Source organism: Sorex fumeus, unplaced genomic scaffold (genome assembly GCF_029834395.1).
Source record: "Sorex fumeus unplaced genomic scaffold, SorFum_2.1 ptg000006l, whole genome shotgun sequence".
Classification (NCBI taxonomy): domain Eukaryota; kingdom Metazoa; phylum Chordata; class Mammalia; order Eulipotyphla; family Soricidae; genus Sorex; species Sorex fumeus.
The window spans coordinates 59731760-59750650 of NW_026606063.1; the positions used below are offsets into that span (position 1 = coordinate 59731760).

Consider the following 18891-nt stretch of genomic DNA (forward strand, 5'->3'; position numbering starts at 1 on the left):
ATCTTGACATAGATATAAACAGGTACTTGACTTGTGCCGAATTTACTATCAACTAGAGAGAAAAACCCCATGCTCAATTCTCCCTCTTGACATCTAGCCCAGTCATTGACATTTGACCTTCCTGGGCCAGGGAGGTGGCTCAGTGTGTGTGTTGCCTGTAGAAGCCCCGTATTCGGTCCCCGGCACAGCATGGAGGTGGCTCAGAGTGCTCTGCCTGTGAAGCCCTGTATTCCGTCTCCAGCACAGAATGCGACCCCACCCCCACCCCCGCCCAGCCCTTGGTGGAGCAACCTTCAAGCACTAGCCAGAAATAGCTCTTGACTCCCCCAGCACTGCTGGATGTGACTCAGAAATAAAACAAAACACAAAGAAAAAATTTGCCCCTTGATACTCAATGACATGCCGATGGGGATGTGACTCAGCAGTAAAGCACCTGTCTCGTGTTTGTGGGACCCTGAGCTCAATCTCGGACATCGTGACACTACTACCTTGCTTCTGCTACTCTACTGCTGCACTATACTATTATTTTGTACTATGCTATGCTATGCTACGGCCACTACATACTGTCACACAATACTACTACTTCACACAGCTATACTATAGTACTACCACTACACTATATTACTACTACTATACTGCTTCTATACTACAACTACTAGACTGCTACCACTACTACTACTAATCTATCTTACAGATGTTTTAGTTGATTGGTCAGCCCTGCTTCATCACCCATCATTGTCTCTGGACTATAAAATGTGGCCCCTTTCTGAACTGAGCAGGGCTCCCCATCTCGTATGACTCAAATGACACAGGAGTGCTCCACTTGTCAACCCGCGTCTCCCGCTTTTTCTGGAGAACCCTGTTACTTGGTTTGCTGAGCTGGAATCTTCTTGGGCCACCCACTCGCACCCGCTGTTTTCTTCAGCACAGTGCATGAGGTCCTTATCTGAAATGAGGGTGAGAGTTCACTTGAGACTCGTCTCATCTGAGTGCTGTCCTGAGGATGTCCAAAGCCCCCGTCTCAGGAATGAATCCCTCCGTGCTTCTCTTTGGGCTTCTTCACTCTCTCCCTTTTCCTTCGTAGCCCCGTCGGCAGCACCTTCGAATGTCACCGTGTCTCTCAATGTTTACAGCCATAAAGTGAATGTGAGCTGGGTCAGGCCTCCGATGAAGCGGCAGGAAGGGGCCCTGCAGGGCTACCGGATCTCGCACCTATGGCAGAACATAGAGACACAGGTGAGTCAGATGCTCAGGGTCTGCACTGGGCTCCCTTCATTTGTGATTAAAAAGTGACACCACCTGTGTCAAGTAAGCCACATTCAAGTGTGAGCCATTTATGGGTTATACTAGTGTTCAATGTGATAAGCTTTGTTGTACTGTAGCACTGTCCTCCCATTGTTCATCAATTTGCTCAAGCGGGCACCAGTAACGTCTCCATTGAGAGACTTGTTGTTACTGTTTTTGGCATATTGAATAGGCCATGGGGAGCTACCAGGCTCTGTCGTGCGGGCGGGATACTCGGGTGCTTGCCAGGCTCTCCGAGAGGGATGGAGGAATAGAACCTGTGTTGGCCATGTGCAAGGCAAAACCCCTACCCGCTGTGCTATCACTCCAGCCCAAGATTGTTGCAGAAATATTTATTTTCATGTGACTCCACCTGGTATTAAGTGAAGAAAAGAGCCTTTCATTGGGATGTAAAGAGAGTTGTAAAAATCACTTCAGGGGCTAGAGAAAGAGGACCGCTGCCAGGGCACACAGCCAATGTAGGCTCAATCACCAGCACTGCATATTCTCCTCAAGCCCCACCAGGAGTGAGCCCTGAGCACTGCTGGTTGTGACACCAAAACCAAAACAAATAAAAAAAATCAGAATTCATTGAACAGTTCTTAAGTTCTATCTTTGGGGCTTTCTCCAGTTGCTCACTCGTCCTTTCATTTATTCATTCATTAAATGTGTTTAGAACTCAGCCTTTGCCCTCATCTCATTCTTCTATGAAAAGACAGTGTGTACCACCAGTTAACCAACTTTCCTTCCTTCCATTTCCTTCTCTCCTTCCTTCCTTCCTCCCTTCCTTCCTTCCTTCCCTTCATTTTCCTTCCTTTCCTTCCTACCCTTTTTCTTCCCTCCCTCCCTCCCTTTTATCAATAGGGACTCTACCAGCAGTGCTCAGAGACCTGAAGCCTATAGTGACACAGTGATGCTGTGCTGCCAGCAGTTATTGGTGCCAAGGGTGGGGGGCCACCTGGCCACATCTGGTGGCCATCGGGGTCATGCAGTGCCATTAATCAAACTTAGTGCCCAGAGCATGTGAAGTTTAACAGGTTTTATTTGAAAGTTTTGAGGAGGGGGGAGTAATGCATTCAAGAAAGAATGCGGGCTTTTCCAAAGTTGAGAGAAAGAGCCCAGGATGCATCTCTGTGTATACCACATACCCGGGTACCATAGACAGCACAAGCACTCGGGCTCACCTCTTTTGGGGGGATGGTGAAGCAGAAGGTGCAACTTCATCTCTCAAAACTGCCGGTTCATTTCCATTTTTAGGCAACTACTCCTGCAGCTATGTCTTTTTTTATGCAACGTTCGTGGCTTTGAAGGATATTCCCACTCATTACTTTACTCAGGGTGGTGTTTTGTGCATCATCTCAGAATTTGTGGAGAAGTGGTCATGAGTAGGTCACAGCAGGCAATCCTGAAAGCTTAGTTTTCAATCTTTGTGTTCATTTGTTTTTGTTTTTTTGTTTAGGGCCACATCTGGTGGAGCCAGGGTTTACTCCTGACTCTGTGCTCCTGGTGAGCTCAGAGGACTGTATGGGGAAAGGGGATCAAACTTGGGTCAGCTGCATGCAAGGCAAATGCCCTATCCACTGCATTATTGCTCTGGCTCCTCTGTGTTTCTTTGTTATCCTATAATTAGGATGTCATCTTCAGACTAAGTGACACCTGAGATTCACTCTACGGTGATATACAACATTTTCTCCTTTATTATTGTTTTGTCTCTTCCGTTTGTTGCCATCATTCATTGTGATGACCAGGGACACACTCACTTAGATGTGTTGCTCACACAGTTGGGTGGTTACAGAGGGTCACACACTCTGGTTGAGGTGCTTGCACATGTGTTTGGTGAAGACTCCCGCACGTTAGTGTAGTGCTCACTGGGCTCACATACGGGTCTCTGGTGCTCCCAGGTCTTTAGTTGTGTTGGGATGTTTGCCTACTGGTCTCAGCTTTAGTTAGGGTGCTTGCTGGGGGGTGCACCTTTGGCTGTGGTGCTCATACACACCTGAATGGATGTTGGGGTCACACACCTGCCTGAATGTGGGGATCACATCCCTGGCAGGTGTCTGTGGCGATCGCACCCCTGGCTGGGTGTCTCTGCGATCCAGTCCCTGGCTGGGTATCTGTAGGGATCATACCCCTGCCTGGGATTTCTCTCTCTGAAATTTCTCTCTCTGAAATCTAACATACAGCAATCAGAGAGAAAGACACCTACCTCAGGCCCTGTTTCACTATCCCACTCTAGTTCATTTGAAAAGCCAGCCTCAAAAACACCATTGATTTCCTGTACCCCAAAATATCATTAGAATCAAACTTTGGAGACAAAGGCAAAAGGGTGATATAGCTAGTTCTTTTTGTCAAGACCCCTTATATTTCCTATTTAAAAAGTGGTTTTCTAATCAGACTAGCACTCACATGGATTTCTAACTTTGTATAGGCTCAGATATTCTTCAATATAAATCACCGCCTAAACTATACAAACACTCCACTCTAGATCCCCCAGTCCTCATGTGTGTGTGTGTGTGTGTGGAGAGAGAGAGAGAGAGGTGAGTTGTATTCCACTGTGTTTATACACCACCTCTTCTTTGTCCTGTCAATGAAAACTTGGGTTGTTTTCAGCTCTTGGACACTGATGAATGAGAGGTGCATGTCTCTTCACATTAATGTTTTCATGTTCTCCAGACAAACAACTTGAATTGGCTCCCAGTGGTTTTGCTCCTAATTGCTGATAACTTCCTGTGCTGTTTTCTGTAATGTCTGCCCCCTGGAGACTCCCGCCAGAAGCTCACAGGGCTCCCCCTTCTCCCTTTCTTCCCCAACACTTGCTGTTGGTCTCTTTGATTGTAGCCATTCTCATAAGGTGCTCCCCATGTTTTAATTTTTTAAATTAAAAAAATTCTGGTTTTAAAAGGTGAAATCAGTGTTTTGGAAATTGAGTACATTGCGCTTTGTTTCATATTGCAAAAGAAAGGGGAAAAAAAGAGCCCTGATGCCTATCTCAATTTAGAATTTAGTTACAGTTTTATCATTTCAAGGACCAGGCACCCACTCACACTCTTTCACGAAAGCTGGCAGGTGGTCAGCCACGGCACAGCGTGGCTCTGAGCTGTTGTGAGTGTGGTTCACCATCACGGTGCATTTACAGATGCTCCCTCTCCCAGAAACTTCTGCACTGGTCACGCTCAAGGCTGTAGCCTTGCCAGCCTCATTGGCCCTAGAGAGGCTGCTGTTCACTTTTAGGGTCTGTTTTTTGCGGTCAAAGTGGGGAAGTGTGAAAATAGTGGTCCTGTCCTTGGGGTGTGAATCCCTCAGAAGACCCTGGGACACACAACCTGTCTTCCCTTAGCCCCTCACTTTTTCACTCTCTGTTCCCAGCAAGAGTTCTCTGAAGAAGTCAGCCAGAATGACAGCCACACCCAGATCCCCATTGAGTTCCACAATGCCACATGCACAGTGAGGATTGCAGCTGTCACCAAAGGGGGCGTCGGACCTTTCAGCAACCCAGTGAAGCTCTTCATCCCTGTGCACGGTGAGAGGCTCTTCCTAGCTGACAGGACGCAACTGTCCAGGTGACACCAAGGGTGATCGGTGGGATGGATGGATGGAGATGGAGTGGGCTTTGCTTTGCGACTGTATCCCACAGTGCTCAAGGGCTATTCTTGACTCTGCTCAAGAGTGACCTGGAAATGCTCAGGGCACCATATGGGGTGCCAGGAATCAAACTGGGTTTGGTGGGATTCAAGCAAATGCCCTGCCCCCTCCTTCACCTTTCTCTCCCCACTCTCTAGCTCTATCTCCCTTTCACTCTTGTATTTTGAATAGAAATAAAATAAACTGTCTTCTAGTCATATGTTTTATTTTGTTTGTTTTGGGGGGGGGCTTTTTGGGTCACATCTGGCAATGCACAGGGGTTACTCCTGGCTCTGCACTCAAGAATTACTCCTGGCAGTGCTCGGGGAACCATATGGGATGCTGGGAATCGAACCTGGGTTGACTGCATGCAAGGCAAACGCCCTACTGCTGTGCTATCACTCCAGCCCCCCTCCCCCAGTCATATGTTTTATGCTACAAAGGGAATCTATTTTTTCTGCCCTTGTGAATCATCATACTTGTTTCTAGCTTTGGATCAGCTTCTAGTGTTTGATCCTTTATACTTTCAACATTGTAAACTATTTCTGGGAGTCCCTTTTTGTAAAATTGTTGCTGGAGGGGGCTGGTGAAATAGTACAGTGGGTAAAGCACTTACCTTGCATGTAGCTGACTCGAGTCAATCTCCGGCATTCCATATGGTCCCCTGAGCACACTAGGAGTGATCCCTGAGCACAGAGCCAGGAGTCAGTCCTGAACACAGCTGGGAGTGACCTAAACACACACCCCAGCCCCAAATGTTGCTGGAGCATGTTCTGAGGCATCAGCATGTTTTAGGGACAACTCCCTCATTCAATTGATTCTCTGGTCCAGCAAATAGCAAAGTATCTACAATTCTGTAACCAGTTCCTTCTCATATCTCCATATTCAATACAAATCTCATTCACTTTTCTTTTCATTGTCCTACACCCCAGAAGAGAGAGAAATAAGAGTATTTCTGTCTCTAGTGTTTTTAAGTTAGAGTATATCTATCAATATTTATTTTAGTACTTTTCCAATTCTTTCTATACTTTTATCGAGACAGAAATAGTTTCCCTCTGTTTATGAATAACACCCTGCAGTTTCACTTTGCACAGCCATGAGAACTCCCTGCATTCGTAAAGATTACAGAATAGGAAAGAACAGGGGGCTGGAGTGATGGCGCAGTGGTTAGGGCATTTGCCTTGTACGCGGTCAACCAGGGTTCGATTCCCAGCATCCCATATGGTCCCTGAGCAGAGCCAGGAGTAACCACTGTGCATTGCCGGGTATGACCCAAAAAGGAAAAAAAAAAGAATAGGAAAGAACAGCATTTTCAAGCTTTTGACTCTGTTCTCCCCATTATAAGTCAATGTTTCTCATATACTTTGAATCCCAAAGAGATGTTTTGAATTATTTAATTTGATACATCTTTTCCCAGGTTGGGGAGATATTGCCCCTTCTTCCACCCCAGCCCCCAGCAACTCAGATCCTGTGCTCATCCTCCTCGGCTGCATCTGTGGATTTATTTTAATTGGGTTGGTTTTGTATATTTCTACGTCCATCAGAAAAAGACTCCAGGAGACACGGTTTGGGTAAGTTCTCCATTTGAAAATATTTTGCCCACTACTATAGCAGTTGTTATACTAAGGGATAATGTTTTTCCTACTGACCCAGCTCCACACAGTGGACTATGCAGGCACCCTATCCAATGCCCCAAGAGCATTGGATAGACCCTTTCCTTGCCCACTGTGACATCCACCAATGAAGTCAGCATGCAAAGGGGCTCATTTATTGAAACCAGTAGGCCTTCATTACTCAAACATGGTTGCTGGTTTTGGTTTATTTGTTTGTTTTTTAAAGTGTTTTTATTTTATTTTTTGCATCATACCCACCAATGCTCAGGGATTACTCCTGACTCTGCTCTCAGGAACTGTTCCTGGCAATGCTCAGAGTCCATTTGGAATGCCATGGACTCAGGTCGGCTGCATGCAAGGCAAATGCCTTACCTTCTGTACTATCACTGCAGCCCCATGGTTGCTGTTAACTGAGCATTTTTTAGGAATTCTAAAAAAGGATCCTAGCTATTCAGAACAAAGAAGAACAAAAGAAATGTGTGCGTAGATTTAAAAAATGATAATAATACTAAGTAAATAGGGGCCAGAGAGATAGTACAGTGGCCAGGGTGCCCCGTATGCACTGAGCCCTGAGCCCTGAGCACTGTCAAGTGTAGCTCGCCACCAAAAAAAAAAAACCTAAAAGGAAATTCACCAAAATATTAGCATTTCCAGGTAATGGATGAGTTCATGTTATTTTTGGAATTCATTATATACTTTCTATTTCTATTCTGTAAGGTGATCAACTATTTTTGTGATAAAGAAAACTTTATCTATTTTTACATTTAAATTTATTTGGTTGGTTTTGTGTTACACTCAGTGGTGCTCAGGGTTTACTCTTGGCTCTGTGCTCAGGGATCACTCTTGGGAATGTTCAGAGGATCATAGGCAATTCCAGGGAAAAAGGAAGCACAGAAAGAGATCAAGGTCATAGTAAGAAGGAAAATCTAGCTATAATCCCAGGCTTCAAACATGACCACAATTGCCTTATTGTTATACAGAATCTTTCAAGTGCTTCACTCTTCTGTTTATTTTTTTATTTTCTATTTTGGGGGGGTCTACACCCAGTGGTGCTCAGGGATTACTCCTGTCTCTTCTATTAGAGATCACCCCCAGCAACATTGGGGGACAGTATGGGGTGTCAGGGATCAAATTTGGGTGGGCCATTTGCAAAGCAAATGCCCTACCTGCTGTACTATAGCTCCAGCTCCTGCCTTATTTTGTTTTAATTTTGTTGTTAATTAAAAAAATTGGTTAATTTTGTTTTATTTTAATTTATTTAATTTTAATTTTGTTATTAATTTAAAAAATTGGTTAATGTATTCTCACTTTTAAAATAATATGTGTGCCCAAGATAAAATGAATTTAAGTATATAAATTTTTTTTTTTTTTTTTGCTTTTTGGGTCACACCCAGCAATGCTCAGGTATTACTCCTGGCTTTGCACTCAGGAATTACTCCTGGCAGTGCTGGGGGGACCATATGGGATGCCGGGGATTGAACCCGGGTCGGCCACATGCAAGGCAAACGCCCTACCTGCTGTGCTATCGCTCCGGCCCAAGTATATAATTTAACCTTCCTAATTCATGATACTGGCCCATCAATTAGTCTAAAGACTTGAAATATGGCTCGAGTGGGAGATCATAGGTCTTGCATGTGTGGCACAGTGAGTTTTAAAGTTTGTGATAAACTCAACTTAGTGGATTTTTTTAGAGACATTTGAAATTTATAGGAAAATGTAGAAAATAGTACAACTTCCCTCAAACCCATTCATTTCCCTGCTAATAGTTTCTTGCTTTGGTGTGAGGTGTTACCAGAATCATTACATGATCATTAAGTGAAGTCTATATTTCATTCAGATTTCTTAGTTTTTGACTCTTTTTTTCTGTCCTGAATTCTGCCTTGGACACCACATTGCACTGAATTGTCCCTTGACCATGGTAGTTCCTCAGATTTTGTTTTTGATGAAGTTGGCAGTTTTCAGCATTAGGGGAACTTGAAGTTTTGCTCATGATTAGACTGGAGTTAGGGATTATGGACAAGGAGGTTACAGAGCTGAAGGATCATGTTCATTGCACCAACCTAAGGGCTCACACCATTAACTCAGTTCAGCAGTAAGCATGTACCCTTGATTGGACGGAGTTAGCTAGGTGTCTGTGCTGTAGTTTTACTCCTTTTTGCATACTGCACTCTTCGGAAGCAAGTCAACACACAGTTCACATGTAAATCACGAGAAGTTGCAGTTCCTCTCACCACTAAGTCTTAAGTGTTTGTGTAAACTATTTAGAATTCTTTTGTACAAGAGATTTGTCTCTATCCCCTGTATATATTTATTCAATTAAACATCTTATACTAGGACCAGAGTGATAGTACAGCAGGTAGAGTGTTTGCCTTGCACGCAGCTGACCCGGGTTATGATCCCCGGCATCCCATATGGTCCCCAGAGCACCACCAAGAGTAATTCCTGAGTGCAGAGGGAGGAGGTACCCCTGAACATTTCCGGGTATGGCTCAAAAAGCCAAAATAAAAAATAAATAAAAAATAAACATGCTGGGGCTGGAGCAATAGCACAGCGGGTAGGGCATTTGCCTTGCATGTGGCCGACCCGGGTTCGATTCCCAGCACCCCATATGGTCTCCTGAGTCCTACCAGGGTTGATTCCTGAGTGCAGAGGCAGGAGTAACCCCTGTGCATCACCAGGTGTAACCCGAAAAGCAAAAAATAAATAAATAAATAAAAATAAACATACTTATATGTAGTAAATAATATAATTAAACATCTATCTGTATGGATTTATGAAGATTGATTTTATACTTTTGTTTTTGAGTCACACCCAGCAGTGTTCAGGCCTTACTTCTGGCTCTGTGCTCAGGGATCACTCCTGGTTGAGCTAGGGGAGCCATAGAGGGTACTGGGGGTGGAACCCAGGTCACCCACTTGCAGGGCTGTACTATCACTCTGGCCTCAGATTTTGTACTTTGTTTATAATCTATGACTACTTAATATTGATGCTCAGACTGTTACAACTTTGGTCATCAGGGACTAATCACTGATTCTTTGCTTTTGAAGATGCTGAGATGTAAGTGTAGATTTGTTTGTTGATTTTTTTTTAATACTGTCAGGGAAGCCTAAAATAGATCTAAGGAAGGAAGCCTATTCTTTCCACTAGGAAATGGTTTTTTGATTTTTTGGTTTTGGGCCACATATGGTGGTGCTCAGATCTTACTCCGACTCTGTGTTCAAGGATCACTCCTAGTGGGATTCAGGGGGTTCTATGGAGGTTGGGGATTAAACCCTGGTCAACCATGTACAAGGCAAGTGCTCTGCCTGCTGTACAATGGCTCTGGTCCCTAGGAAATGTTTTTATTATAGAACAGTCCCTTCCTAGGGGTGTGTCAGTAGCATCCCTGTGGAGTGAGCCCACTAAAACCCTGTGTGGAACCATATCTTTGTTTTCTTCACCCAGGAATGCCTTTGCAGAAGAGGATTCAGAATTAGTTGTCAACTATGTAGCGAAGAAATCCTTTTGTCGAAGGGCCATTGAACTCACCTGTAAGTTGACTTTTATTTCTCTTTATTTTGGCCAAAGAGATTTGAGTGATAGAGTTGAGAGAAATGAAAAGGCAGCAAGTCAATAGATCTCTAACAAAAGCCGAAGGATATGAAAGATAGATCGATCTATTTTTCATGTGCAAAATGCTTTCAGAAACCAACAAAGCAGATAGTTAGAAATTGTTTCGTGTATCCCTGTTGATAGATTTGCTGGAGATCTGAACCTGAGATGAGTAGCTGGGATAGGGATTCATTATGCCACAGTCTCTCTCTCATGGAAGGAACTTGGGTAGTAAGAGGTGTGGGTAGAGGTCCGGAATTTAAGGAAACAACAAACCCAGTGGCCTAATATCAGAGTTCAGTTCCTGTTCTTTTGTTGGCATCTGAGTGACCAGCATTTGCCAGCATGCTTTGTCAGCAATTATGGTTTGAAATTTTGCTAAATTCAAGAGCTGAGCCTCCTAGTTGCAAGGGTTGGAATAAACAGGTAACTGTTAGGAATAACTTCTGAAGCAGTGCAGAAAGTTTGCGCAAATATTATTCAATTTATGTTGTCCAGTGTTTGCCAAAAAACTAAAAAGTCAACCGCAAACGAAGGATGGAATGCAGACTGCTATGAAATAAAAATCCACTTGAGGGGCTGGAGCGATAGCACAGTGGGTAGGGCGTTTGCCTTGCACGCAGCCGACCTGGGTTCGATTCCCAGCCTCCCATATGGTCCCCCGAGCACTGCCAGGAGTAATTCCTGAGTGCAGAGCCAGGAGTAACCCGAGTATCACTGGGTGTGACCCAAAAAAAGCAAAAAAAAAAAAAAAACCCACTTGATATAGAATGTTGCTAATTTTACTTTTCTGATTCTTTCACTGTTTTCCTTTCCTTTTTCTTTTGCTTATTTGTCCTACGGCCACACCCAGCAGTGCTCAGGACTCTTGACTGTGCACTAGGGAACCTCTCCTGCCAGGGATTCAACCCGGGTTGGCCTCATGTAAGGCAAATGTACTACTTACTGTGCTATCGTTCCAGCCCCAGTCTTATGTCTGCTTTATCATTACAATTCTTCATTTGAAACTTCCTTTTGATCCTTTTGAGTAGTTATATTTCAAAAGGCAAATATGACCTTTTTATTTTATTTTATTTTATTATTTTTGCTTTCTGGGTCACACTCTGCAATCCTCAGGGGTTACTCCTGGCTCTGCACTCAGGAATTACTCTTGGTGGTGCTCAGGGGACTATATAGGATGCTAGGAATCGAACCTGGGTCAGCCAAATGCAAGGCAAATGCCCTACCTGCTGTGCTGTTGCTCCAGCCCCAATATGGCCTTTTTAATTGCCCACATTTTCCCCACTTCCCAAGTCTTGCCCATGCAGTAAGTATGCACAATTGAAATCATTTGACAAATAGTTATGAAATTAGTTTCCCTATACTAGGACCCAGAGGCTGTGGCTGAGTCCTTAGAGTACCTGCTTTGCAGACATAAGACTTAGAGTTTGAGGGGCTGGAGCAATAGTAAAGTAGGTAGAACACTTGCCTTGCACGTGGCCGACGAGGTTGGTCCCCAGCATCCCATGAGTTCCCCTGAACATCACCAGGAGGAATTCCTGAGTGCAAAGCAAGGAGTAACCCCTGAAGATCACCAGGTGTGCCCCCCCCCCAAGAAAAAGACAAAAAACAAGAATAACAACTTTGATTCCCAGAGCTGTCCCCAAGACTTCCCAGCCCCACTGCAACTTGCAAAGCCCCAGCACTGCCACAAAATGCACCATCTCTGGTGCACTGGAGTCAGAGTGTACAACCCTCCCATCACCACAACTGCAATAACAACAACAATGGAAAGAGAAGGGGAGGAGGCTTAAGTATCTTCATTCAAAGCCAACTCACCCACCCGAAGCTGATTGCTGACTGCTGCTACTACCCAGCAGCAAAAGAAATAATAGTCTGGTTTTTTATAGCCTCTCAAAATTAATCTTGCCCCAGAGGATTCCTCCTACTCACTTTAATCTTAGTAGTTAAGTGTTAAGGGTTTACGATTGTCATCTCCTAAGGAATTCCATGAGTGTAAAATGCCATAAGTGTTCAACTGTCTTCAAGGATTTCATAAACTTATTTTAATTACATGCAGTGACAGGAAGCACACTGATGACTTCTCCATACTCTCTCTGTCCCTCCTTTCCTAGTACACAGCTTAGGCGTCAGCGAGGAGCTTCAGAATAAACTTGAAGATGTTGTGATCGACAGGAATCTTCTAATTCTTGGGAAAATCCTAGGTGAAGGTAAGCTGTTTCACAAAATTGAGGTGGGAGGCTGAAGCAATAGCACAGAGACCCGGTTTGATACCCGGCATTCCATATGATATCCCAAGCACTGCCAGGAATAATTTCTGAGTGCAGAGGCAGAAGCAATCCCTGACCATAGTCAGATGTTGCCCCCCCCAATAAACAAATAAGTAAAAATATGAGGTAAAAAGGTAAGAAGTTTTAGTATAGGTAAGACGGTAGAAAGTTTTAGCTAGCTATTAAAATAATACTTGTGACTTTAAGTTATTATATAAGCATGATGAAAATTTATTATTTTGGTACCTTCCAGTATTATATAGGAACAAGGGTGAAAATGCATGAATAATGAGTCCAAATGATTTGGGGATAAATATGGTGCTTTTCAAGACTGTGTATTTTGTCAAATCAGTAATATTTTCCATGTTGTCATGTATAATGTTTGGATCAGCTATAAAGGCAAATGCCATCCAAGTCTAGCTCCTCATGCTTATGTGTGTCCTGTGCCCCTTATTCGTGGGTTTAGGTGGATGATACAGACTCTGCCCAGCAGATGGGTAGTCCTTGGGTCACATGAACACAGCAGTTCCATTGGCACATCAGCATCTTTGAGGCAGGAGCAACTTTGAGCAGAGTCAATATAATTCTCTTTTATTTCTCAGGAGAATTTGGGTCAGTAATGGAGGGAAACCTCAACCAGCCAGATGGGACCTCTCAGAAGGTGGCAGTGAAGACCATGAAGTGTGAGTGATGACTGAATGGCCGGTCCAGACCTTCTTTCTGGGTGCAGGCGGCTTCTCTACAAAGCCAGTGATGAGATTTGTGTGTTCTGGTCTTCATCCCTGAGGGGAAGAAGGCTGTCCAGGGACCCCCTCCCCTGCATTCAATTGTTTGTATCTAACACATTCCACCTTTTTTTTTTTTAGTGAATAATTTTTCACAGCGAGAGATCGAGGAGTTTCTCAGTGAGGCTGCGTGCATGAAGGACTTCGACCACCCCAACGTCATCCGGCTCCTCGGTATGTCAGATAAATGCAGCTCCTGGTGGCCCAAGGGGCTCACCTCCTACACTCTGCCCAAAGCAAAAGTCTAGCATTGCTAAGCTTACTCCTTGTGTACCACAAAAGGAGTTTATAGCACTGGGGATTTTTCTCTAATGACTTCTCAGTACATTTTCTGATTCTGATAGTAAGTTGAGGTTCCATTTCCTGATGAATACTGATTTATTTACCCATCCACAGAGTTGCGGGTGACTGTGGTTAAAATGGCCCCTTGTTATTCAAAGACAGCACAAGAGAGTGGGTCCTGTTTCAGGTGTTTATTGATTTAAGGTCATCTATGAATTTAGTGCTAATGAAGTAAAGATACAAAAGCAAATGAATTCCATAAACTCTTTCTTACAACTTATTAACATATTTTGAAGTACTGATTGGGGGGGGCTCTACATTGGCAATTTCATGGGATATGATTTAATAATCAGAACATGAGAACATGAGAACATGCCTTTGGGTCTGGAGTTGCTTGTCTTGCATGCAACCCACCTGGGTTTGATCCCTGGTACCATGTATGGTTCCCTGAGCCCTGCCAGAAATGTGTCTGAGCACAGTGCCAGGCTAAACCCAGAGCATCACGAAGGTTAGTCCCCAAAATAACAAACAAAAATTTGCTTTTGTGGCAGTAGAGATAGTACAACAGATAAGGCTCTTGCCCTATACACAGCCAACCCAGGTTCTGCTCCTAGCACCCAGCACATAAGATCCCCTGAGCCCTACCAGGAGTGATCCCTAAGCACAGAACCAGGAGTAAGTTCTGAGCATAACCGAGTAAGTGTGGCCCAGAATACAAAATCAAACAGTGCCTTTGTACTACCATTAGCTCCCAATTCCCCAAAAGACTAGATGTCAAAGGTTTGCTGCTGTGTCAGTAATACTATTCCAAAGAGGAGAGAAAACAAAAACTAATTAAATATTCTGCCCACCTTATTTTTCTTAATAAATACTAAAAGCTTCTGGGAATTTTCAAGACTTTGACCATAGAGAAATGTGAGAGCTAGTATTTGGACCCATTATCCCAGCAAAGAAACCACTGTTGCTCCCTCTCAGCCACTGGCCTGAGCGGCAGGTGAGAACAATGACACTTTGTCAGGGCTCACAGTGTGCAAAACCCTCCCTACCCCCCTCCCAAATGACAGGCGTTGTGAGCTCTAGAATTCCGCGATCCACAATGTTTCTCCTGAGTCTGACTCTCAACACGTAGGGGTGAGGATTTAACTTCCTGCTCCCCTCCTCCACAACACCCCCCTTCCTTTAGTTGGTTTCAGCATGTGATGGTAGCAGGATTCTTCCTATGATTGGGATCATTTTTGCTCTCATGCAGAGACTGGCATTGTGAAGGTGGTGGGACCTCGGTTTGCGGCCCATGCTCTAGAAAGTTGCGTGTGCACCCCAAGCTTTATTTGTTTGGAGCTGTTGGCCTGGGAACTCTTGGCGTCAGTGTGGTCCCTGCAGTACCTGTCCGCTTACATGTAACAAGGGCTCTTTGTGACTTGGGCTCCTTTTTCAATTTCAGGTGTATGTATAGAAATGAGCTCTCAGGGCGTCCCCAAGCCCATGGTGATCTTACCCTTCATGAAATATGGGGATCTGCACACCTACCTACTCTACTCCCGACTGGAGACAGGACCAAAGGTAACAGCCCCTCCAGGCTGCATCTGCACAGTGCTCAAGGCTGAGGCAGGCAGGGCTTGGCCAGACTTGTCGTGAAACTTGCAAAGGAAATGGGGAAAGGAGAGGCCCATCGGTAGTGTGTGTCGTGTACCCTGGCATTGAAGACACTGCAGTGTTTGTCCTCCCACCTATAGCCCCTAGGTCTTACTTCCTGTTTTATGGTGACCCAGGGCTGGCAGCGGGCACCTTCTGTCCCCTGAGTTCTTGCCCAGAATTCTCCCTCTTCTGGCATGTTCTCTGAGATATCCCCAATCACTGAAGCTGTCATAGTTTCCAGGGGGCGGACTTCCCAAAACGCCGAGGGTGAACTTGTTCTGTCTGTCCTGCAACCACAAATCTGTTCAACTTCAGCATCCGATTGCGTGCTGATAATGGAGGGCCCAACAGGTTTCCTGTGGACATGCCCTTTGAGTGAGGCAGCGATCCCCCTGACCCAAATCCTGCCCTATCACTGCCACAGAGTAACCACACCCAGCCAGAACCATGAGGAGAACCTCCGTTCTCACCAACATGCAGTCCATGACTCCTGGACTGGTCTGAGACCGTGGGCACAGGAGGGACAACTGAGGCTTCGTGGCAGAAGTAACTTTAAAAAAAAGTCAACATCGGGGCTGGAGAGATAGCACAGCAGGTAGGGCGTTTGCCTTGCATGCAGCCAACATGGCCAACACAGGTTCGATTCCCAGCATCCCATATGGTCCCCTGAGCACCGCCAGGAGCAATTCCTGAGTGCATGAGCCAGGAGTAACCCCTGAGCATCGCCGGGTATGACCCAAAAAGCAAAAAAAAAAAAAAGTCAACATCCCCAAAGACAAGCCAACCTTTTTTTCTTTTTTCTTTTTGGGATCATTTTTGGGTCACACCTGGCAATGCTCAGGGGTAACTCCTGACTCTGAACTCAGGAATTACTTCTGGCGGTGCTTGGGGGACCTTATGGGATGCTGAGGTTCGAACCTGGGTCAGCCGCATGCAAGGTAAACGCCATACCCGCTATGCTATCACTCCAGCCCGATAGGCCAACGTTTAGGAACGGCCATTTATTTAAAAAGTTGGCAGAACAATTGAAAAAAAATAAAGGCCCAGAGAGATAGTGCAGCAGGTAGGACATTTGCCTTGTACGTGGCTGACCCAGATTCAATCCCTGGTACCTATAGGGTTCCCTAAACTCTACCAGGAGTGATCTGGGAACACAGCCAGGAGTAAGCCTGGAGCACAGACGGGTGTGACCATGATCCCTAAAAAAACGAAACAAACAAACAACATATATATATATATATATATATATATATCAGCAAAAAAAAAATGAGGGTAGCAGGAAAGACACTTGCCTCACACATAGCTGGCCCACATTGGTCTCCAGCACCATATATAACTCCCACTCCTGCCAGCACTGTCAAAAGTGATCCCTGAGCACCACTGTGTGTGACCTAAAGTCCAAGAAGAAAAAGGAAACAAAAACTTGAGTGACGGAGATAACTCTGAGGACTGAGCCTCAGTTAGTCACCAGGTGCCTCGGGGATCGGTCCCTCACCACAAGGTCCCCTAAGCACCAGAAGGATTAATCCCTGAGCACTGAGCCAGGCACAGGCTGGGGTGGCTCCAAAACCCAAAACCTAAAAGAAACCCCAACTTGACCCAGTTGAGGGTGATTTTATTCTGCAGTTTTCTCTCCCACGTCCCACTGACTTTGCGTGTCCCCATCGGAGCAGGTGTGTTTCCTGTTTGGTTTTTTTTTTCATGTGCGTACCCCTCTTCTCAGGGAAGACGTAAGTGATCTCAACGGGAACATCAAGTTCCCTCTAAGGCCCGTGCTCATATATTTCTTCCCTTCCCTGTGGCTTGAAGTCTCTGAGCAGCATGAATTCTAACCAGAAACAGGAAATTGTAGCCACATCAGAGTTATAAAATGACCAAGGCTCTTGTAGAGAGGGGAAAGGCCTAATCTAAAGTAAAGGATTCAGCATAGTTTGTTTTTTGCCTTTTCTTCCCACATGCCCCCTGCCCCAGCACCCACCACATCCCTAAATGTAGACGATAGCCTTATTCTGGAAAGGGGGGCCAGAGTGATCGTACACCAGGTAAAGGGCCTGCCTTGCACATAACTAATCCGGGTTCAATCCCCAGCACCCTGTATGATCCCCCAAACCGTACCAGGAGTGATCCCTGCACAGAGCTGGAGGTAAGCTCTGAGCACTACCAGGTATGACCCCCAACCAAAAAAAAAAAAAAAATTCTGGAAAAGAAGAAAAAATTATCCATGGTTTCCTGTACCTTAGCACAGTAATTGGCTTCTTCAGACACTTCCTTGGCAGCTGTCAGACCCAATCCTGCAGTATCACAGCCTGCAGACCAACAGTGGGCAACAGTCCTCAAATGTTAGTTAGCAAAGCCTGCATATTGCATGTATCAAAGCGGTGACTGAGGGCCAGAGCGATAGTACAGTGGGTAGAGCATTTGTGCTGTAGTATTATTCCTCTGCATACTGCACACTTTGGTCAATCCACAGCCCACATGTAAATCATGAGAAGCTGTGGTTCTTCTCACCACTAAGGATTAAGTGTCTGTGTAAACTATTTAGAATTCTTTTGCACAAGAGATTGTCTCTATCCCCTATATGTATTTATTCAATTAAACATATTTCTACTGGGACCAGAGTGATAGTACAGCAGGGTGTTTGCCATACACGCTGCTGACCTGGAGTCTATCCCAGGCATCCAATGTGGTTCCCCGAGCACTGCCAGGAGTAATTCCTGGTGCAGAGCCAGGAGTAACCCCTGAGCATCACTGGGTATGACCCAGGAAAAAAAGGAAGGAAGGAAGGAAGGAGGGAGGGAGGGAGAGAAAGGAAGGAAATTAGTTACAAGCAGTGATGGATGGAATTTCAGTGGGAGCTGCAAGCAAAGATAGGGAGATAGGACTGGCCCACCGGCTAGAGGCCTGTGCTTGTGGGGACTGTGATCGCCCCTTCCCACCTGCCTCCAGACTGCACGGGGCTGCCCCACTCCTTGTGAGCCCTCCCTGTTTTGCAGGCTTCACTTGCATAACAATACACGAGGCTGTGTGAAGCCCCTGGCCATGGGTTCACCATGTGGAAACTTCTCTCTCCTTTCTTTTTTGGACTTCTATGCTTGAGGAGTGAGCGATTTAAAAATGAATAAATCATATTGGGTGATTTACAAATGAATAAATCTTTGTAGAAGAATAATGAGGTCCTTTAAAATCTTTTTTTTCTTGTTTGGGCCACACCCAGCGATGCACAGGGGTTATTCCTGGCCCTACACTCAGAAATTACTCCTGACAGTGCTCAGGGGACCATATGAAATGCTGAGAATCAAACCCAGGTTGGCCGCGTGCAAGGCAAACGCCCTACCTGCTGTGCTATTGCTCCAGCCCCAGCCGGTCCTTTATAATCTTTATAAGCTCTTTTTAAATTATTATATGGTAAAGTTGATATTTTCCCCTTTTGTTCTTCAATTTCATGAACGTTAACAAAGACTTAGATTCATGCTTCCTCCGACACAGGACAGTTTCTTACCCTCACCCCCACCCCATTGCCTTCCCTGCTACCCTTTGCTTGTACTTTGTCTCCATGACTAACCTCTGGAAACAAGGGATTCCACATCACTTTGACTCATATGTTTTTGAGAAGGTCATGCAAAAGGAGCCATATAATTGTCACCACTTGAGATTAACTCCCTTCACACGTTATGCCTGTGAAATCCATTCAAGTTGCTGCATTTATCAGTAGTCCATTTCTTCTATTGCTGTGTGGTCTTTTCTTTTTAAATTATTATATGGTAAAGTTTGGACTGGGCTAGAGCAGTAGCACAGCGGGTGGGACGTTTC

At 45.0% G+C, this 18891-nt stretch overlaps 1 protein-coding gene across 1 annotated transcript in view; it reads left to right on the plus strand.

The window, feature by feature from the left end:
* Positions 1 to 18891, plus strand: part of MERTK (MER proto-oncogene, tyrosine kinase) — a 124394-nt gene that overhangs the window by 86067 nt on the left and 19436 nt on the right. The window contains exons 8-15 of the mRNA XM_056128811.1: positions 1085 to 1236; positions 4651 to 4804; positions 6323 to 6476; positions 9963 to 10048; positions 12224 to 12319; positions 12982 to 13062; positions 13246 to 13338; positions 14888 to 15006. Of these exons, the coding sequence (XP_055984786.1) occupies positions 1085 to 1236; positions 4651 to 4804; positions 6323 to 6476; positions 9963 to 10048; positions 12224 to 12319; positions 12982 to 13062; positions 13246 to 13338; positions 14888 to 15006 (935 nt within the window). The remainder of the gene's footprint in view (positions 1 to 1084; positions 1237 to 4650; positions 4805 to 6322; positions 6477 to 9962; positions 10049 to 12223; positions 12320 to 12981; positions 13063 to 13245; positions 13339 to 14887; positions 15007 to 18891) is intronic.